Consider the following 15297-nt stretch of genomic DNA (forward strand, 5'->3'; position numbering starts at 1 on the left):
TTTTGAGAAGTTGTTGAAGTAGTGACTTCATATTATGTTTGGTGGGAATATGATATACTTAATTTGAATTGCATGTCAATTAAAAATGTAGTGGATTTATGTCAAAAAAAATTGATCTGTGAGAATTATACTAGAAAAGTTTGTTAGATATTGTACAACAATTAACACTTTATTTTAAAGCCTAACACAGTATGCATCATGGGAGTTTTAAATGCACAACTCCTAAAAAAATTTCATTGTTTAATGTAACAGTGATAAGACAAACATAAGCACCCCCATAGTTAGCTCACCAATCACAATGCATTTATGTAGCTCCCAGTAATATTTCCTTCCTTTGATGAGACATAAAGCCATATAATTCGCTACATGTTCCTTTTTCTTTTTTGCAATTACTAAAGGCAAGCTTTAAAATGTCCCCCTTGATTTGAACATCAGTCATGCTACTGCTCCCCTACATCTGATACAGTGATGCCTAGTGCAATGCGGATTGCTGATTCCATGTTAAAAAAATTCAGTAAGGTGACTACAAGGTTGAAACTCGAGACCTTGAAGTTATGAATTGACATTTTCATATATAGTCTTGAACTCTTTCACCTTTCACCACGTTAAGTAATGTAGGATTTTCTCACGTGGTTTTCTTGACCTTATTCGTTCTTAAGTATCAAATCTTCCTTAGTCATAACTATTCTAAAGAACACTTTTACAATATCACATTTCTTCAGCACGTTTACAAACAATATCACACTTTTATGAAAAATAAGACACAATTGCAACCACTGAGCATGTTAAGATTTTGATATCTAATCAAACCGGAAGCTTTTATACAACTAATTGCAAATAACACAACCGAAGAACACATAAGATGTTGATACCACTAAAACAAGCAGAACCGCAATCAACAACACATGAATATTACGTGAAAAATTTTAAAACCAAATAAAACCATGACCATTGTCAAAACTGACGTCTAGAGAATAAACATTTTGTAAATATTTTACAACATATAAACTTTATTCTCAGCCACGTCGTGATCTCAATAGCCCCACACTCTCCAAAGCAAATATTTTAAATAACATCCTCTCTTTAAAACAAGGTATAGTTGAAAAAGAAAACACAAATATAAGCTTAAAGTGATTTTCGACGTTTGTACTTTGTGTGTTGAAACAAAGAGCTTAAGCTCTTCATATATAGTCTTGAATTCCTTCACCCTTCATTATGCTAAGCAATGTGAGATATCTCCAAGTGTTTTTCTTGACCTCCTCCTTCCTATATTAGCAATGTAAAACTTACATTACGATCAACCTCAACAATATCGACTTTTTTCTATCTAATAAAAGTTATTGTTTTAAAGACTGTATGCATAAATTTTCTATATTTTTGCATCAACTTTTTGGACTGCTTTGAATTCGTGGCTTTGCAAATAAAACATTATTCTTTTTTTTTGAACGCAAATAAAACATTATTCATTACTTTTGATATATTATTTGTTTTGTATCATTATTTATCGTGCATGACACATGTACAAAATACTAGTTAGATGAAATGTGAAAGTTGAAAGGAGGTAAGCAAATTAATTCCATAATAATAATGTTTTTTTTTCTGTACATCAGAAAATTAAAAGACAAGAAAGAAAAGTTACAAGTCTAACAAGTCCCTAACTAAGATGGCACAAAGCTCTTGAGGAGGGACCTTAAAACATGTGAAAGGGAGTTGGAGGCGAGCACCCAAACCAGCAAGACAATCAGCTGCTTCATGTTTGGCAAAACTAGTTGCATTAACTAAAAGTTCACAAATAGGAACAATTGATAAGTGTGTATGATTATTGATATGAAAGTTTTAAAATAATCCCCATTTTAAATATTTTAAATTATTTATCATCTTAAAGATATTTTTTTTTGTTACAATCATCTTAAAGATATGATAGTACTTTTAAATTTTTTTTTAGCTTTCTGTTTTATTAAATGATGAGATAATATAACATTTACTTTAATTAAAATAATATATATCTGTATGAAAATTTAAATAATAAGAATATTGCAAGACAATGTGGTACAATTCTCAAATTTTCATATTGTGAAAACGGTTATTAAGAAATCTTATTTAGGATGAAGATGATTGCGTGCTCGAGGAAGTACATGATCTTCTGAATAGAAACTGGAGGACTAGCTTGAGTTGGATTTCCCGTGAGGGGAATGGCCCAGCGGATTGGTTGGCAAAGCATGCACATTCTCCGGGAGTTTGGGAGATTTCTTCCCTTACGCCGGAGCTGGAGTACCTTCTACTGAAGGATAGTTTAGGAGTAGTGTAGTTTTTCTGCCTGTCTGTTTATTTTCAGAAGCACAAAAAAAAAGAAATTTTATTTAAATAATAAGAATAAAAATAGAATAAATTCAATAAGTTTTATACTATCTTAAGATAGCGTTTTCAAAAAAGTTATGATTGACCAACAAAGTGTAGCACAATTGGTATATAGTTGAACTTCTTAAGTATCTAGTTCAGAGTTCAATTACTTGGCGGGGTATAAAAACATTTATTGGTAGACGTCTACCCATTTAACATGATCTCAAAGCCTTGACGATTTGTCTCATGACTATTGACTGTCATATTACCTTTGAATAAACAATTTATGATTGATTTTTATTTTTTTCCTTCAACTATCAGTCTCCACAAGGGAAAGATGTCACACGTGACTAATCTCGCCAGATTAGTCATGATTGAATAAGTTCACTTATCATATTCTTTTTTGGTAAACAATTATCATATCCTAATTTAATTTAGGCTTAATTCCAGTTTGAGTCCCTGATGTTTCACAAATGTGCGGCCTGCACCCCCTGTGTTTAAAACGTGTGGTCAAGGTCCCTCGTCTATCTAAAACCTGATAATGACGCCCTTCCGTTAACTTCCGCTAGGTTCCGTCTGTTGACCAAACGGAAATGTTGACGTGTCACTTATTTGATTGGTGACAGAATAATCCGTCACAAAACCCTTTAGCCAACGCCTCACCCTCTCACTCTCTACTCACATCTCTCCCTCTCACTCTTGTGTTTTTCTCCTCTCCCTCACAACATCATCTTCTTCATTTTTATTTACCCTTTCCTCTGCAACCCAACACACCATGGTAGCACCCTTCTTGAAAGGAGTTGAGCTTGTTCCTACACTAGGATTTTCAATGGGTAAACAAAGAGAAAGAACAGTAAATAAACCAACTAATGCATGATTGAAAAACAATAAAATTGCATCTCATTACAGAACATGTAAATTATAAGCTAGTAAAGCTACCAATAGCAGCAGCTTCTGAAGGCTATAATTCTAATGCTCAATCAAACTGACTAATATTCATATCAAATTCAAAAGAGAAGCAGCTTCATATATCCCAAATGGGTTTTTTTTTTTTGAAATAGAGTTGCCATTTTCCATAGATCTGGGAAGAGTAGAAATTGGGCATCGACTTGTCATTATAACTTCCAGTACTGGGGTTCCCAAATCCTTTCTCGTCACCCCCATCATTTGACACCTAAAACAGATCAATAAAACCACATTAATTTCCCTAACCCAACCTAGTAATAATTCTTCTGAGAACGAAAAAATCAAAGTGAAGGAAAAAAAAAAAAGAGAGAATTGCAACACAAATCAGAGGAATAGTGAAGTTTCAAATCCAATTTATCAAAAGAAGGAGAAATCAGAGGAAGAAGAGCAGAGAGACTAACATAATATCGAAGCGGGCATCGCCGAGACCGATCAAGTGGATATTGTCTCGATTGTACAAGCTCAAGAAACTTAGCTGAAGTTAACGGAAAGGCATCGTTAGCACATTTTAGATAGATGAGGGACACCGCACATTTTAAACACAGGGGCTGCAGACAGCACATTTGTGAAACATCAGAGACCCATACTTTAAAGAGTTTATAAGCTAATAAAATAAATTTAAAAATTGTAACTATATTTTCATTATTAATAATTTTTGAAAAAACAAGTATAAATAAAGGGATAAGGAGGGAAAAAGAGAGAGTGCAGAATTCTTCGATCGACAGCGATGCCGGTGGCGAAACCAGAGTCCGGTGATGCAAGAGTCATTGCTCACGTCGACATGGATTGCTTCTACGTTCAAGGTTCCCTTCTCGCATTCTCCTAGCCTAGGGCTAGGGTTCCATCCACGATCACTCGATACTTCTCTTCTCTGAACCCCCAAATTCCATGACTGTGAATGTCAATTTTGTATTCAAATTCAATAATTCATTGTTGTTTTGTTTCGCAGTTGAACAGCGGAAGCAACCGAGTTTAAGGGGTTTGCCCTCTGCGGTTGTGCAGTACAACTCCTTCAAAGGTGGGGGCTTGATTGCTGTTAGCTATGAAGCTCGCAGCTTCGGTGTCAAACGGTAACAATAATCAACAATCACTATCATTCATATTAATTGTGTTTCTAGTGAGTGGTATGTATCATGTCATTATTTAATTATATGGCACTTTCTTTTTCAGTTCAATGCGGGGCGATGAAGCCAAGGAGGTTTGTTCGCAAATTCAGCTGGTTCAAGTCCCAGTTGCGCGCGGCAAGGCTGATCTCAACTCATATAGGAATGCCGGTTCGGAGGTACTCATTATAAATACCACTTTCAAAATGAATTTATCTTTGGAATTGTTGACTGGTGTTGAACTGTGGTGAATTTCAAATTATTTTTTTTCTAGGTTGTTTCGGTTCTTTCGCAGAAGGGTCGTTGTGAGAGGGCTTCAATCGATGAGGTGTATCTTGACCTAACTGATGCTGCCCGAGAAATGTTAATGGAGTCTCCCCCTGAGAACATGGGAGTTTTGGAGGAGGAAATTATCAAGTCACATGTTTTGGGGCTTGAAATTAAGGTCAGAGGCTGTCCTTAGAGGTCCTGCATTTTCTGTGATTACTCTATTAATTTCTCAATATAGAAAAACAGCTATTTTCTTGTATATTTAGTAGGTTTTCTTTGTCTTTTAAAAATTAATTAAATTGTAACTGTTTGATCTGGTTGGTGTGCCTCCATGTCTCTAGCTTTTCATATATTTTTTCTCTTGACTCTCAAATACATGCATTAGTTCACTGCTACTTTAATTTCTCTTTCAAAATAATATAATGTCAGGTTATATTGTAGTATTGAAATTGGTTTTTTATTCAGGATGGAGATGATGCCAAAGAAGAAGTTAGGAAGTGGCTTTGTAGGAGCGATGCTAGTTACCAAGATAAGCTATTAGCTTGTGGGGCCTTCATTGTTGCTGATCTCAGGATGGCGGTATTGAAAGAAACGGAATTCACATGCTCTGCTGGTATTGCTCATAATAAGGTAAAAGTCTTGGTGTTTTTATAATCATTTTGTCAACAAATATCTTACAATGTTCTTAGGATATCTCCTTGATGTTTTAAATTGCCAGTAACTTATGTCTGATGCTTTTCTCAGATGTTGGCTAAACTTGCTAGTGGCATGAACAAACCTGCTCAACAAACAGTTGTGCCACAGTCATCTGTGGAAGGGTTGCTTCACTCTTTGCCAATAAAGAAAATGTAATATTCTTACCTAAAAGATGTCATGTATTTCAGTCAGATCTAAATTTTATGCTATATCACCTTGATTTTACATATTTTTGAAGTTTATGAATCACATGGTTGTATATTTTGCAACTTTTGTAACTCTTTCGAAATTCCTAAGTTCATGGTCATTTAGATTTTAAAGCATAAACGTTGAAAAAAACTTGGCTTTCAGGAAACAGCTTGGGGGAAAGCTAGGGAGCTCCTTACAAAGTGACCTTGGTGTAAACACCGTTGGTGATCTGCTTCAGTTTTCAGAGGAGAAGCTACAACAACGATATGGGATCAATACTGGGTGAGTATAGGTCTTCAAACATGGTGTGGTATATATCTATTTATCTACTAGAATATAATTTGGCTTTATCTTTGCTGATTTCATTTTTGTGATTTCATTTTTAAGCAGCTACTTGAGTCACTCTTTAGTCACATGCATGCATTACCTTAACTTGGATTACCAGATTAATTCTTTAACAAATTTTAATAATATATTAGAAGTTTTATAGTTCATCTCTTTGTTTAGTTTTTCATGATGGTCCATTTGATTGTCTTCGTAGCAATCTGTTTGTATGCTATCCCTGATTCTAGCTTTTACAGCACTGCAGTACTTGGTTGTGGAATATTGCAAGAGGAATCAGTGGTGAAGAAGTTCAGGGGCGACTACTTCCCAAGAGCCACGGTTCTGGCAAGACTTTCCCTGGGCCTCAGGCTTTGAAAACTATTGCTTCTGTATGAATTCTCATCTGAGCCGAACTGCTGGTTCTTTATTTGATGGTTCTTGGATCATATATTTTTATTGTTCCTAGAGATGCTGTGTTTTATTTTTGGAGATTATTTTTATTGTTCCTAGAGATATTTTTTGTGTATTATTTTGGAGTTTCTATTGGCTTCTGGCACTATACTATAATGGTTTTTTTTGTTCATTTTTACAAACTTGTCCATATATCATTACATATCTTTTTGTGATTCTTTATATTTTCTCTTTAGGTTCAGCAATGGCTTAATGAACTGTGTGAAGAGTTGAGTGAACGCCTTCATTCTGACATGGATCAAAACAAACGAATTGCGCACACACTGACTCTGCATGCTAGAGCACATAAGGTGTCTATTTGTGACTGATTTGTGTATAATTTTGCACTCAGATAAACACTTCCATTTTCTCTGGCTCTGATTGCGAGGTTTTGTTTTATCCTCTTCATTAGTTTTATCTACATCAATTTTATTTCAGCTTTTTCTTGCAGAAAGGGGATTCAGATTCGCCTAAAAAGTTTCCTTCTAAATCTTGTCCTTTAAGATATGGGACTAGAAAGATTCAAGAGGATGCGTTAACTCTATTTAATGCTGGTTTACGTGAATTTTTGGGCTTCTACAACAGTAGAACTCATGGCAGTGAAAGTAACAACTGGAGAATAACGTCACTTTCAGTTTCTGCTAGTAAGATTGTCCCCATACCATCTGTAAGTTTGAACTACTCGGTTACTAACTTTATAGGATCACCTCATAACGGTTAGGGATATTACTAACATTTAAAATTTAAAATGAAAGAACCTTCTGCAGTTCTTATTATGGCATGTGGTAAGCTGCTACTATATTACTATCAGTATTCAGTATTTCTAAGCTGTGTTCACTGTTTGGTTTCTGCTTGTCAACATGAGCCTTACAACTTTATTTTCCATTTTTTTGGTGGTCTTAAGAAAGTGATAGCCTTTAGGGTCGCATAATAATATTTAATATTTAAAACTGCATTTTTGTCTAGGGGACACATTCAATAGTTAAATACTTTGGTGGGAAATTTCTATCTGGTTCTTCATCAAATCAACCACTAGGTAATAACATTGATGAAGCTGCACCATCATCACCTTCAGGTTTTACTTGTTCTCATTACTCATTAGTTGAATCCTTCATTCTCTTACATTTCATGTTAATTTGATAGTGGCTGTATGCAGGTAGTGAAAATTGTTTGGGAGTAATTCCCAATGAGTTACAGCTTGAATATCCTGAAGAAGACACAGGAATAATGCATTCAAAAGCTTGTTTGGATCAACAGGTATACCAAAATAAGCACATATGTAATGGTCAGATTCCATGTATAGATCTGTAATTATATTGTGCACATAAAAAATTGTTCTCTTTGCGATTATTCACTCACAAAAAATATTACCAGTAGGTTTTTATGATGACAAATTTGAGATGACTGGAAGTTGGGTAGATTTTGAAGGGTATTAGTGACACGTATTGCGATCGGGTAGAAATATTTAACAGTGATATGCTTACTGTCCTTTGTATGAATAAAAAAGGAATTTGTTAACAATAAAGATTTGAAAACTTAAATTTCTCATGAAAGATATTCTCCTGATTGGTATTTCTACCCGACTTAACATTTTCTCATTTGATTGTGTTTTCTTTATGGGTAAAAACAAGAGTTATGCACAAATGTTGTCTGTGAAGCTTAAATACTTTAACATTGCTATAGTCTCGATACCATACCCAGATCCTCCATTTTTTTGAAGTTTTTTAGAAGCAATTGTTGTCTGATATCGTTAGTATACTGCTAAACAAGTTTGTTTAAGGCTTCTTGTACAGTCTTGTTCTTCATAATATTGTTAGAGGAATTGGAGTATATACTCCTCACTCATTCTTTGAAAAGAGAATAGACCGTAAAAGGAAACCTTCCTTGTATTAAAAATTAAGTTTGTAAAACTACAAGAGTTCGCAAGGTTTTATTACTGGGTGTCCAGATAGCATTCTACATGTTTGTGCATCCATGGCTTTTGGCTCTCTATGTAAAGTTTTATAAGCAGAAAACAGGCCTAACATTTTTTTGTACAGGATCCATTGTGTAATTTATCCTGGAAAGCAGAGGGCTTGACTGAAGAATCCTCCATCATGTCACCCCCAGGTACGGTGTCATAGTGATTTCAACTCATTCTCATTTTTCTCTTGTTTCCTTCTTGGATTATGATCAACATATCTTTTTCAATTAGAAGACAGAATTACAGAGAGTGAGCCACCCAGAGATTTACCTGCAAAACAACCTCAGCTTGTTTCCAATACATCCAGTTTGAAAGCAGTTGAAAAGAAAAGGACTGTGGAAAAGAAGCCTCAGGTATGCTTTGCCACCCGCTCTATTTTAACTGCTTACCCTACAGTCCTCAGCATAGAAACAATCAAATAGGTTATAATCCTGCAAAGCATAGATCTAGAATTGGCAGTGCTTCTCTGAAAACTGTTTCTTTAGCAAGAATATTTATCTTGGCTCCAATCATAGTTCTATCTCTACAAACTGGACTGGACCGACCAATCTGAATTGGTTAAGCTGGAAACCAGTTACAATACCGGTCCAATCACAGCATATAAACAATTCATTTCAAGAATCAAACAAGAACTGGAAAATTTACCAGTTGTCAGTCTAGTAGATGCCTACAAAGGTCAGATGGCAGATGGTTCAAACATGCATGAATCAGAGCGATTGGTATCATGTAATCACAGATGATTAATACACACACGAATTGATATGATCCCTGTCATGTACATAATTTGCGAAAAGAATTAACAGTGTCATATCATATCAACTGTTCAACCTTTAGGTTCTCCTAAATCATAATTAATAGGTACATTAATTTCTGATAGCTTTAGTTGATGTGGAGTGTCAGCCATGAATCTAATGCTTTTTAGCTTTTGCAGTATGATAATTTTATTTTTCTATTCTTCTTTTCTTGTTATAGGGAAATTGTTCAATTGTAAAATGCTTCAATAATTACCATAATTCCCAGTCATTATTCGAGCCGAAGAATGTTAAAAGTTCTCATGGTGTTACAGTATCAACATCAGCTGGTAATTTTCTAATCCCTTCCCTTTTATTATATTTACTAGATCCCATTTCTGATTCTTGTTCTTAACACCATCAATGCAATAGGTTCCCAGTCCGCTAGTGATAATTATTTAACTAGTAATGAGAATCCTCATGAAGAGATTCTTACAAGCAACAGTGAATGTAGCCTAGCTAATATTCCACAAGGAAGGCAAGATTGGAGCTATAACATTGATGAGATTGACCCCTCTGTCATTGATGAATTACCACCAGAAATTCAGGAAGAGTTTAGAACCTGGCGGAGGCCTCATAAGCGGCCTAATGTGGTTAAACGAGGTTCTAGTATTACTCACTATTTTTTACCTGACAATAGGAGATGAATTTGTTATTGACTTTGGTCTGTCTATGGTACATATTATGAGGTTTCGTAAACGTGTAGCTGATTGGGGATTGCCTACTTGGTTGAGAATTTTATAGGAACCTTGTAATATGATTTTCCTTTTGATGAAGTGTAAATATGCATGCTTATCATTCTTTCCTACAAAATTCAACATAGATTTGCTATTTTTCACGTTTTGGGTTTATTTTTTGATATTTTGACAAAAACATTAATCTCAGCATGGTTCACTAAACTATGATCTAAACTCAGTTTTTGACAAGTTCATTATTACAACACCCTGAGTTTAAGGGGAAGATATTAGTGTAAATGAGTAACTCTAGTTAGTTATACTAGAGTAGAGCTATTAGCTATAGAGTTAGTTAGATTTATAGTTAGTTAGCTAGCTCTATTCAATTGAGTTCAAGTGGTTACTTCATAACCACATAGCCTAACTACTACAAAGGCTAGTTGTACACTTCTATTCATGTATGAATTCATTTTCTTTATTAGTTCATATTCAGATTCTCTTAGTTTTCTCTATTTCTTTATATGAGCCTCACACGCCTAAACAAGAATCATTGTGAGTGTGGAGCTTTTAATCTGATGAGGATGGGTCCACCAAGAAACTTGCAATTTGGAGGAGATGAAACTGATAGAGGTTGTTGGACGAAAAAGAAGTGGAATATATGGTGGCATTATAACCAAAGACGGAACACCAGGATACTTCACACATGATTGTATGGTCAAAATTAGTTATTTTCACTTCTCATGCTCTCACTCTTAAAACACACACATGAATACATGATTGTTTGGTCAAAATTAGTTATTTCCACTTCTCATCATATCACTCTTAATATCCTTTTTTTATACACGTTAACTAATTAACTAACTGCCCTGGGTGACTGACGGATCCACTCAATTGATTGTGGGGATATTTGTTTCTAAATATTATATTTATCTAATTTTTTAAAAATATAACTTTTAACACCCTTAGGGTGAGTTTGTTTGAGGTTATTTGAAGCACATTCTCCACCTGGAGGAATACCATAGATTTGTTTCATGTACTTGAAAAAAAAATTGCAAGCCAAAAAGAGGACAAAAAGGTAGATAGCATAACTGCATAATCCAAAAAAGGAAAAACAATTTAGTATCACAACGAAAATCCTGACAATAACTTAGCAACAGAATTGAAGAAACTATATTATCAACCATAAAGTCAGAAACAGTTGAGCTTGTCTCCTTGGTATCCCTATGAACTTATTACAATCTTCCTTATCATAATGATATAGTTTTATGTTAATCTAATGTGAATATCAATTAATAGAGACATTTGGTGCCTGATCATGACACTAATCTTCCCATCTCTAATAGCTACTTGAGTGTGGAACTGCTGCTGCGTAGTACTGAGTGTCCAGAACATCAATCATTCTGTTGGCTATGGCACTTGCATAGACTGATGAACCTTCAATTGTCTGCATCAATGAAACAGATCACACTTGAATACAACTATAACAATTGATAATTCTATTCATATTTCATACAAAGAACTAATAATCATTACTAAGTTTCATCTTTCAAGAAATACCAACCTTGCTATTGAGCAAGAAACTGCAATATTCACCAACATGTCCACCTGCAACATGATGAATTTCCAACTGAAGCTCATCCAGAACCTTGGAGGCAAACAGAAGGCAGTTAATCTTCTTCCTCTGAGAGAGTTTGATTGTAACATCGTCATCGATAATCCGGACATCAACCTCGCTATCTTTCGATTTCCTCTGGAGCCATGAGGTCCTAATATGCCCATCTGGATCACCAAAAGGCTTTATGTTACAGCTCTCTGCACCATCATCTTCAGTTCTGGCCCTCTTGCACCTCTCCCTCCCACACCTTTTCTTCTCCACCAATATCTTGAGCTCATTCAGTGTTCTAATCAGTTCCCTTATGTAGTCAATAGCATCTCCCACCACAGATGCTCTATCAATCTGCATTAAACAGAACTTAACCCACTAGCTTGATTCATAAAAAAAAAATGAATTTGGATACTCGCAAAATGACAAGTGTTTGAAACTTTTAAACAATTCAACTTTTTACTGATTAATCTGAATCATTGTAAGAAATCACGGCCAAAGTTTAACTATTAATTCGGATCGAGATCTTCTATCTCTAAATTTTGTCTCAATTTCCTATTCCACGATTGAAATGTTATCATATCAATTAAAAAATACATGAGTGGGAACTTACAAACTTCCATGGTGATTTTTAATTGACATGTTAACATTTTAGTATGTGTTTGAATTTGTGTTTGTAAACAAAGTTTGTGTCAATTTGAGTTTGCAAAGAGTGAGAGTCAATCTGGATTTGTTATAATGTGGTTTATGTTTAGATACTTTTATTGGTGGCACAGAGAGAATGAGACTTAGTTTGGGAACAAAGGATTATTTGAATCCAATTCGTAGATGTTGTGTACCTTGGTGGGGCTTGGGATAAGACTCCTCAAGATCTTGTATTTTCCATTCAATTGCTCTCTTCTTTCTTTCTCAGTACCTTTTCCTTCCCTTCCTTTGCCAACAGAAGCTGTGACCCTATTGATAGTATTGAATTCCAGCACCCCCATGTCAAGCTGGCTACCACCATCTCCATCTATCTCATCGCCTTCTCCGCCGAAAATAGAGCCGTTCTGGGAGCTCATCGGAAAGCTGTAGCCGCGGGGGAGAGACTGGAACAGCTCTCTAAAGGCAGTAGGTGGTGGAGGAACTTGGTTCAAATGAAACAAAGGATCACACAAAACTGAGGATGCAGCACTTGTGTTGTCTGATCCTATTGGAAGGTCTCCTAGAAATCCCATTGAATTGTGAAAATTGGGTGGAGTGGTGAGCAAAGATGAAGCTGAGCATGTGGGTAAGTGGAGATCTATTGCAGGGTAAGGAGGGTCCATTATGGAAGAGGGGTTGTAGCTTTGTGCCTCAATTTGGTGAAATTGTTGTTCATGTGGTTGGTGTTCCAAGTGATTAGCATAGTTCATATTTTGGAATTCTTGAACATTAGGGTCCCACATGGATTGCTGATAGGGAAGGTCATCAATCACATCTTGCACCAAATTGGTATCCATATTGTTGTTGTTGTTGTTATAGGAGTTATCCATGCTCAAACTCAGGTGCTGTGGATTGTGATGGGGATATGAGAGAGACTCCACAGAAAGCCTGAAATTCTCTTCTTCAAGGCTATGGTTATTGTTGCAGAGCTTGAGGAAAGTTATATTTTTGAGAGTTTAAACCTTCTGCTATTGTGTTGGGATCAAAGCAACCAGTTGCTCATGCAATGTTGGTCTGTCTCCTGTATTTGACACAAATTAACAAAATAAGGAATTTCAAATAAAGAAACATGCAAGTCATGTGAGTGAATGCATACAAAAAATATCACAAAGGAAAATATCCAAAAGAAAAGAGGGGAAAACAGAACAAACAGCTAAACACCACAAATCAACCACAAGAAAAAGCAGAGATTCTTTTAGAACTTTCACTGAATAATATATTTGAGATTTGATCATTTGAATCTTGTTTTGTTGAAGGTGGTCCTAGAACCAAATTAGAAATTTAAGGGCTTTACTTAAATCAAGAAGGAAGTAATTAATTATCATTTTAGTTGTTGTGGATTACCTATACAAGATGGGGGAAACCACTGGATAACAGTTTCATTTGGAATTCCTCCCTTGTTGGAGTGTGAATCCAAACTCCTGAGAAAGGATGAGATAAAGGTAGAGGGAGGTAGGAATGATTGTGGTGCCAAAAAAAGGGTAAATATCTCATAAAGTATGGCTGAATCTTTTATGCATTGGAATTGGAAGAAAATTGGGTCATTCAGTTACATATTCAGTTATAGACATTCTTCCTGGGACCACATTGTCAAATTCATGAGAAATTTGTTGGACCACAAGACTTAATCATGAAAAAAAATGAAGGTAGAAATGCTAGCAAGAGCGTTTGGCTTCAAAACTATAAAGGTCTCTAATTTTTCTTGGTGTGTTATCTCCATTCCTCTTTTCCTCTTTAACGGTCTATAAAGCGAAGAAATACGCGTATTAAATAGCGTAATTAATTTTATTAATTTATAGAAAAATATTATTTGTTTTCTTATTTTACCCTTTAAAATGTATTTTATTTTTCCTCGCTTATTACTCTCACAAGTGTATTATTTAGAAAAATATCACTTAATGCTTTTTTAAAATGTACACAGATATATAAAACAATTTTTTTCTTTAAAATTGACAAATAAAGAACAGGGTTAATAACTTTTTTTTTCTTGGGAGTACTTCTTAGTTAATACTCTGTAGTTTAGTGCATTAAATATATTCTAATATTGAACTTTCAAGATTGACTTGAACTCACTTTTTTTAATTTATATGAATCATTAATGTTTTTGTGAGTGAAAAGAGAGAGAGCATACTCAATTAAATAAGAGTAAAAAACAATACTTCCTCCGTTTCAGAAATATTGTTGTTTTACGCACTTTTTCAATATTCCAAAATGTTTGTTATTTTGGACAACTAATGTATTTTCGCTAATTGTTTCCACCTATACGCTTATTTAATAAATTTTCTCTTACTTATCACATTTCATATTAATCAACCGCACATCTTCTTTATCAACTACATTTTTTTCTATCCAAGTTGAAGTTAATAGTTGCACTTGATACTAGTAAAATTAAATAAGGGTACTTTAGTAACATTATACTATCAATAATTGTCATCTTTCCAATCACAAAACTGATCACCAAATCAAATTGTACGGAAGAAAAAAATACTGTCATCCAATCAAAATGGGTCCTCTAAAAATTGTTTCAATCATACAAAAATGTCAATGATCTCTCTACATCAGCCTCTCTCTAATCTCTAATCCCGCAAAGAAACAATAATCTTTGCGACCAACATATCCTCCAAAACAACAGCAACATCTAGCTCATCAGCTGACCACTATTCAGTTGGAGGGCTAGGGGCAGGAGTGAGCGGAGTCGTAGCTGTAGCCGAGCGGAGTCTTGCGCGCCTTCGAGCCTGATTGCGTGCATTCTGATCCAAGTGATACCTGCAGTAGGTCCGAGCAAAAACAGCATAATTCTGGCATGAATCATTGTTACATCGTGTACCTTTTATATTTAGTTCGACCGAAAAACATGTTTGATTTTTTTTTGGCTTGATACGGGAGAGGGCTTTGGCCCACCTTAGCGGGACCCAGAAGGATGACAATTAATCAATAATTGTCATCTTACCCTTATCACAATCTTAAACAACAATCTTGGTGGAACAGAGGAAGTAATTAATTCACCACAAACTCCAAGTTGATTCTTATATAAAGGACCAATGTGCACATAATGAACGAAGGGACGAGGGGGAAAATGCATTTCAAATAGTAAGAATTTAATTGATAAAATTTGTTTTTTTAAAACTATAAATTAATATATGACACATCGAAGTACTTACATGAACTTTAGGGAGTTGTTATTAGTGTTACCCTCAAATCTATTGATGTCACCTCTAAAATGACGAAAATATTAAAATACCTT

The 15297-nt window shown here is 34.9% G+C and overlaps 2 protein-coding genes and 1 long non-coding RNA gene across 5 annotated transcripts; 1 reads left to right on the forward strand and 2 right to left on the reverse strand.

Moving 5' to 3' along the window:
* Positions 1 to 3214: 3214 nt before the first annotated feature.
* On the reverse strand, positions 3215 to 3846 carry LOC130711628 (uncharacterized). Its single transcript, XR_009010731.1, has 2 exons — positions 3708 to 3846; positions 3215 to 3514 (listed from the first exon to the last, which is right to left on the reverse strand). It is a non-coding gene; the product is annotated as an uncharacterized LOC130711628 (long non-coding RNA).
* A 134-nt stretch (positions 3847 to 3980) lies between these two features.
* LOC130711614 (DNA polymerase eta) lies at positions 3981 to 9923 on the forward strand. 3 transcript variants are annotated; one of them, XM_057561308.1, is made up of 16 exons: positions 3981 to 4109; positions 4256 to 4376; positions 4477 to 4588; positions 4684 to 4854; positions 5145 to 5309; positions 5424 to 5527; positions 5727 to 5846; positions 6154 to 6277; positions 6536 to 6649; positions 6790 to 7005; positions 7305 to 7413; positions 7495 to 7595; positions 8378 to 8447; positions 8533 to 8654; positions 9274 to 9382; positions 9465 to 9923. In XM_057561308.1, exons 1-16 carry the CDS (start codon positions 4034 to 4036, stop codon positions 9737 to 9739), a joined length of 2109 nt encoding a protein of 702 aa, XP_057417291.1. In that variant the 5' UTR covers positions 3981 to 4033; the 3' UTR covers positions 9740 to 9923. The 3 variants fall into 3 exon arrangements, with proteins under 3 accessions (XP_057417291.1, XP_057417292.1, XP_057417293.1); XM_057561309.1 differs by having other exon boundaries at positions 4003 to 4109; positions 8536 to 8654; XM_057561310.1 differs by having other exon boundaries at positions 4003 to 4109; positions 7305 to 7374.
* A 936-nt stretch (positions 9924 to 10859) lies between these two features.
* LOC130711620 (transcription factor bHLH10-like) lies at positions 10860 to 13565 on the reverse strand. Its single transcript, XM_057561315.1, has 4 exons — positions 13398 to 13565; positions 12209 to 13074; positions 11328 to 11723; positions 10860 to 11210 (listed from the first exon to the last, which is right to left on the reverse strand). The coding sequence occupies exons 2-4, from the start codon at positions 12881 to 12883 to the stop codon at positions 11103 to 11105; spliced, it is 1179 nt and encodes a 392-aa protein (XP_057417298.1). The 5' UTR covers positions 12884 to 13074; positions 13398 to 13565; the 3' UTR covers positions 10860 to 11102.
* Between the last annotated feature and the right edge of the window lie 1732 nt (positions 13566 to 15297).

Source organism: Lotus japonicus, chromosome 4 (genome assembly GCF_012489685.1).
Source record: "Lotus japonicus ecotype B-129 chromosome 4, LjGifu_v1.2".
In the NCBI taxonomy this organism is placed as follows: domain Eukaryota; kingdom Viridiplantae; phylum Streptophyta; class Magnoliopsida; order Fabales; family Fabaceae; genus Lotus; species Lotus japonicus.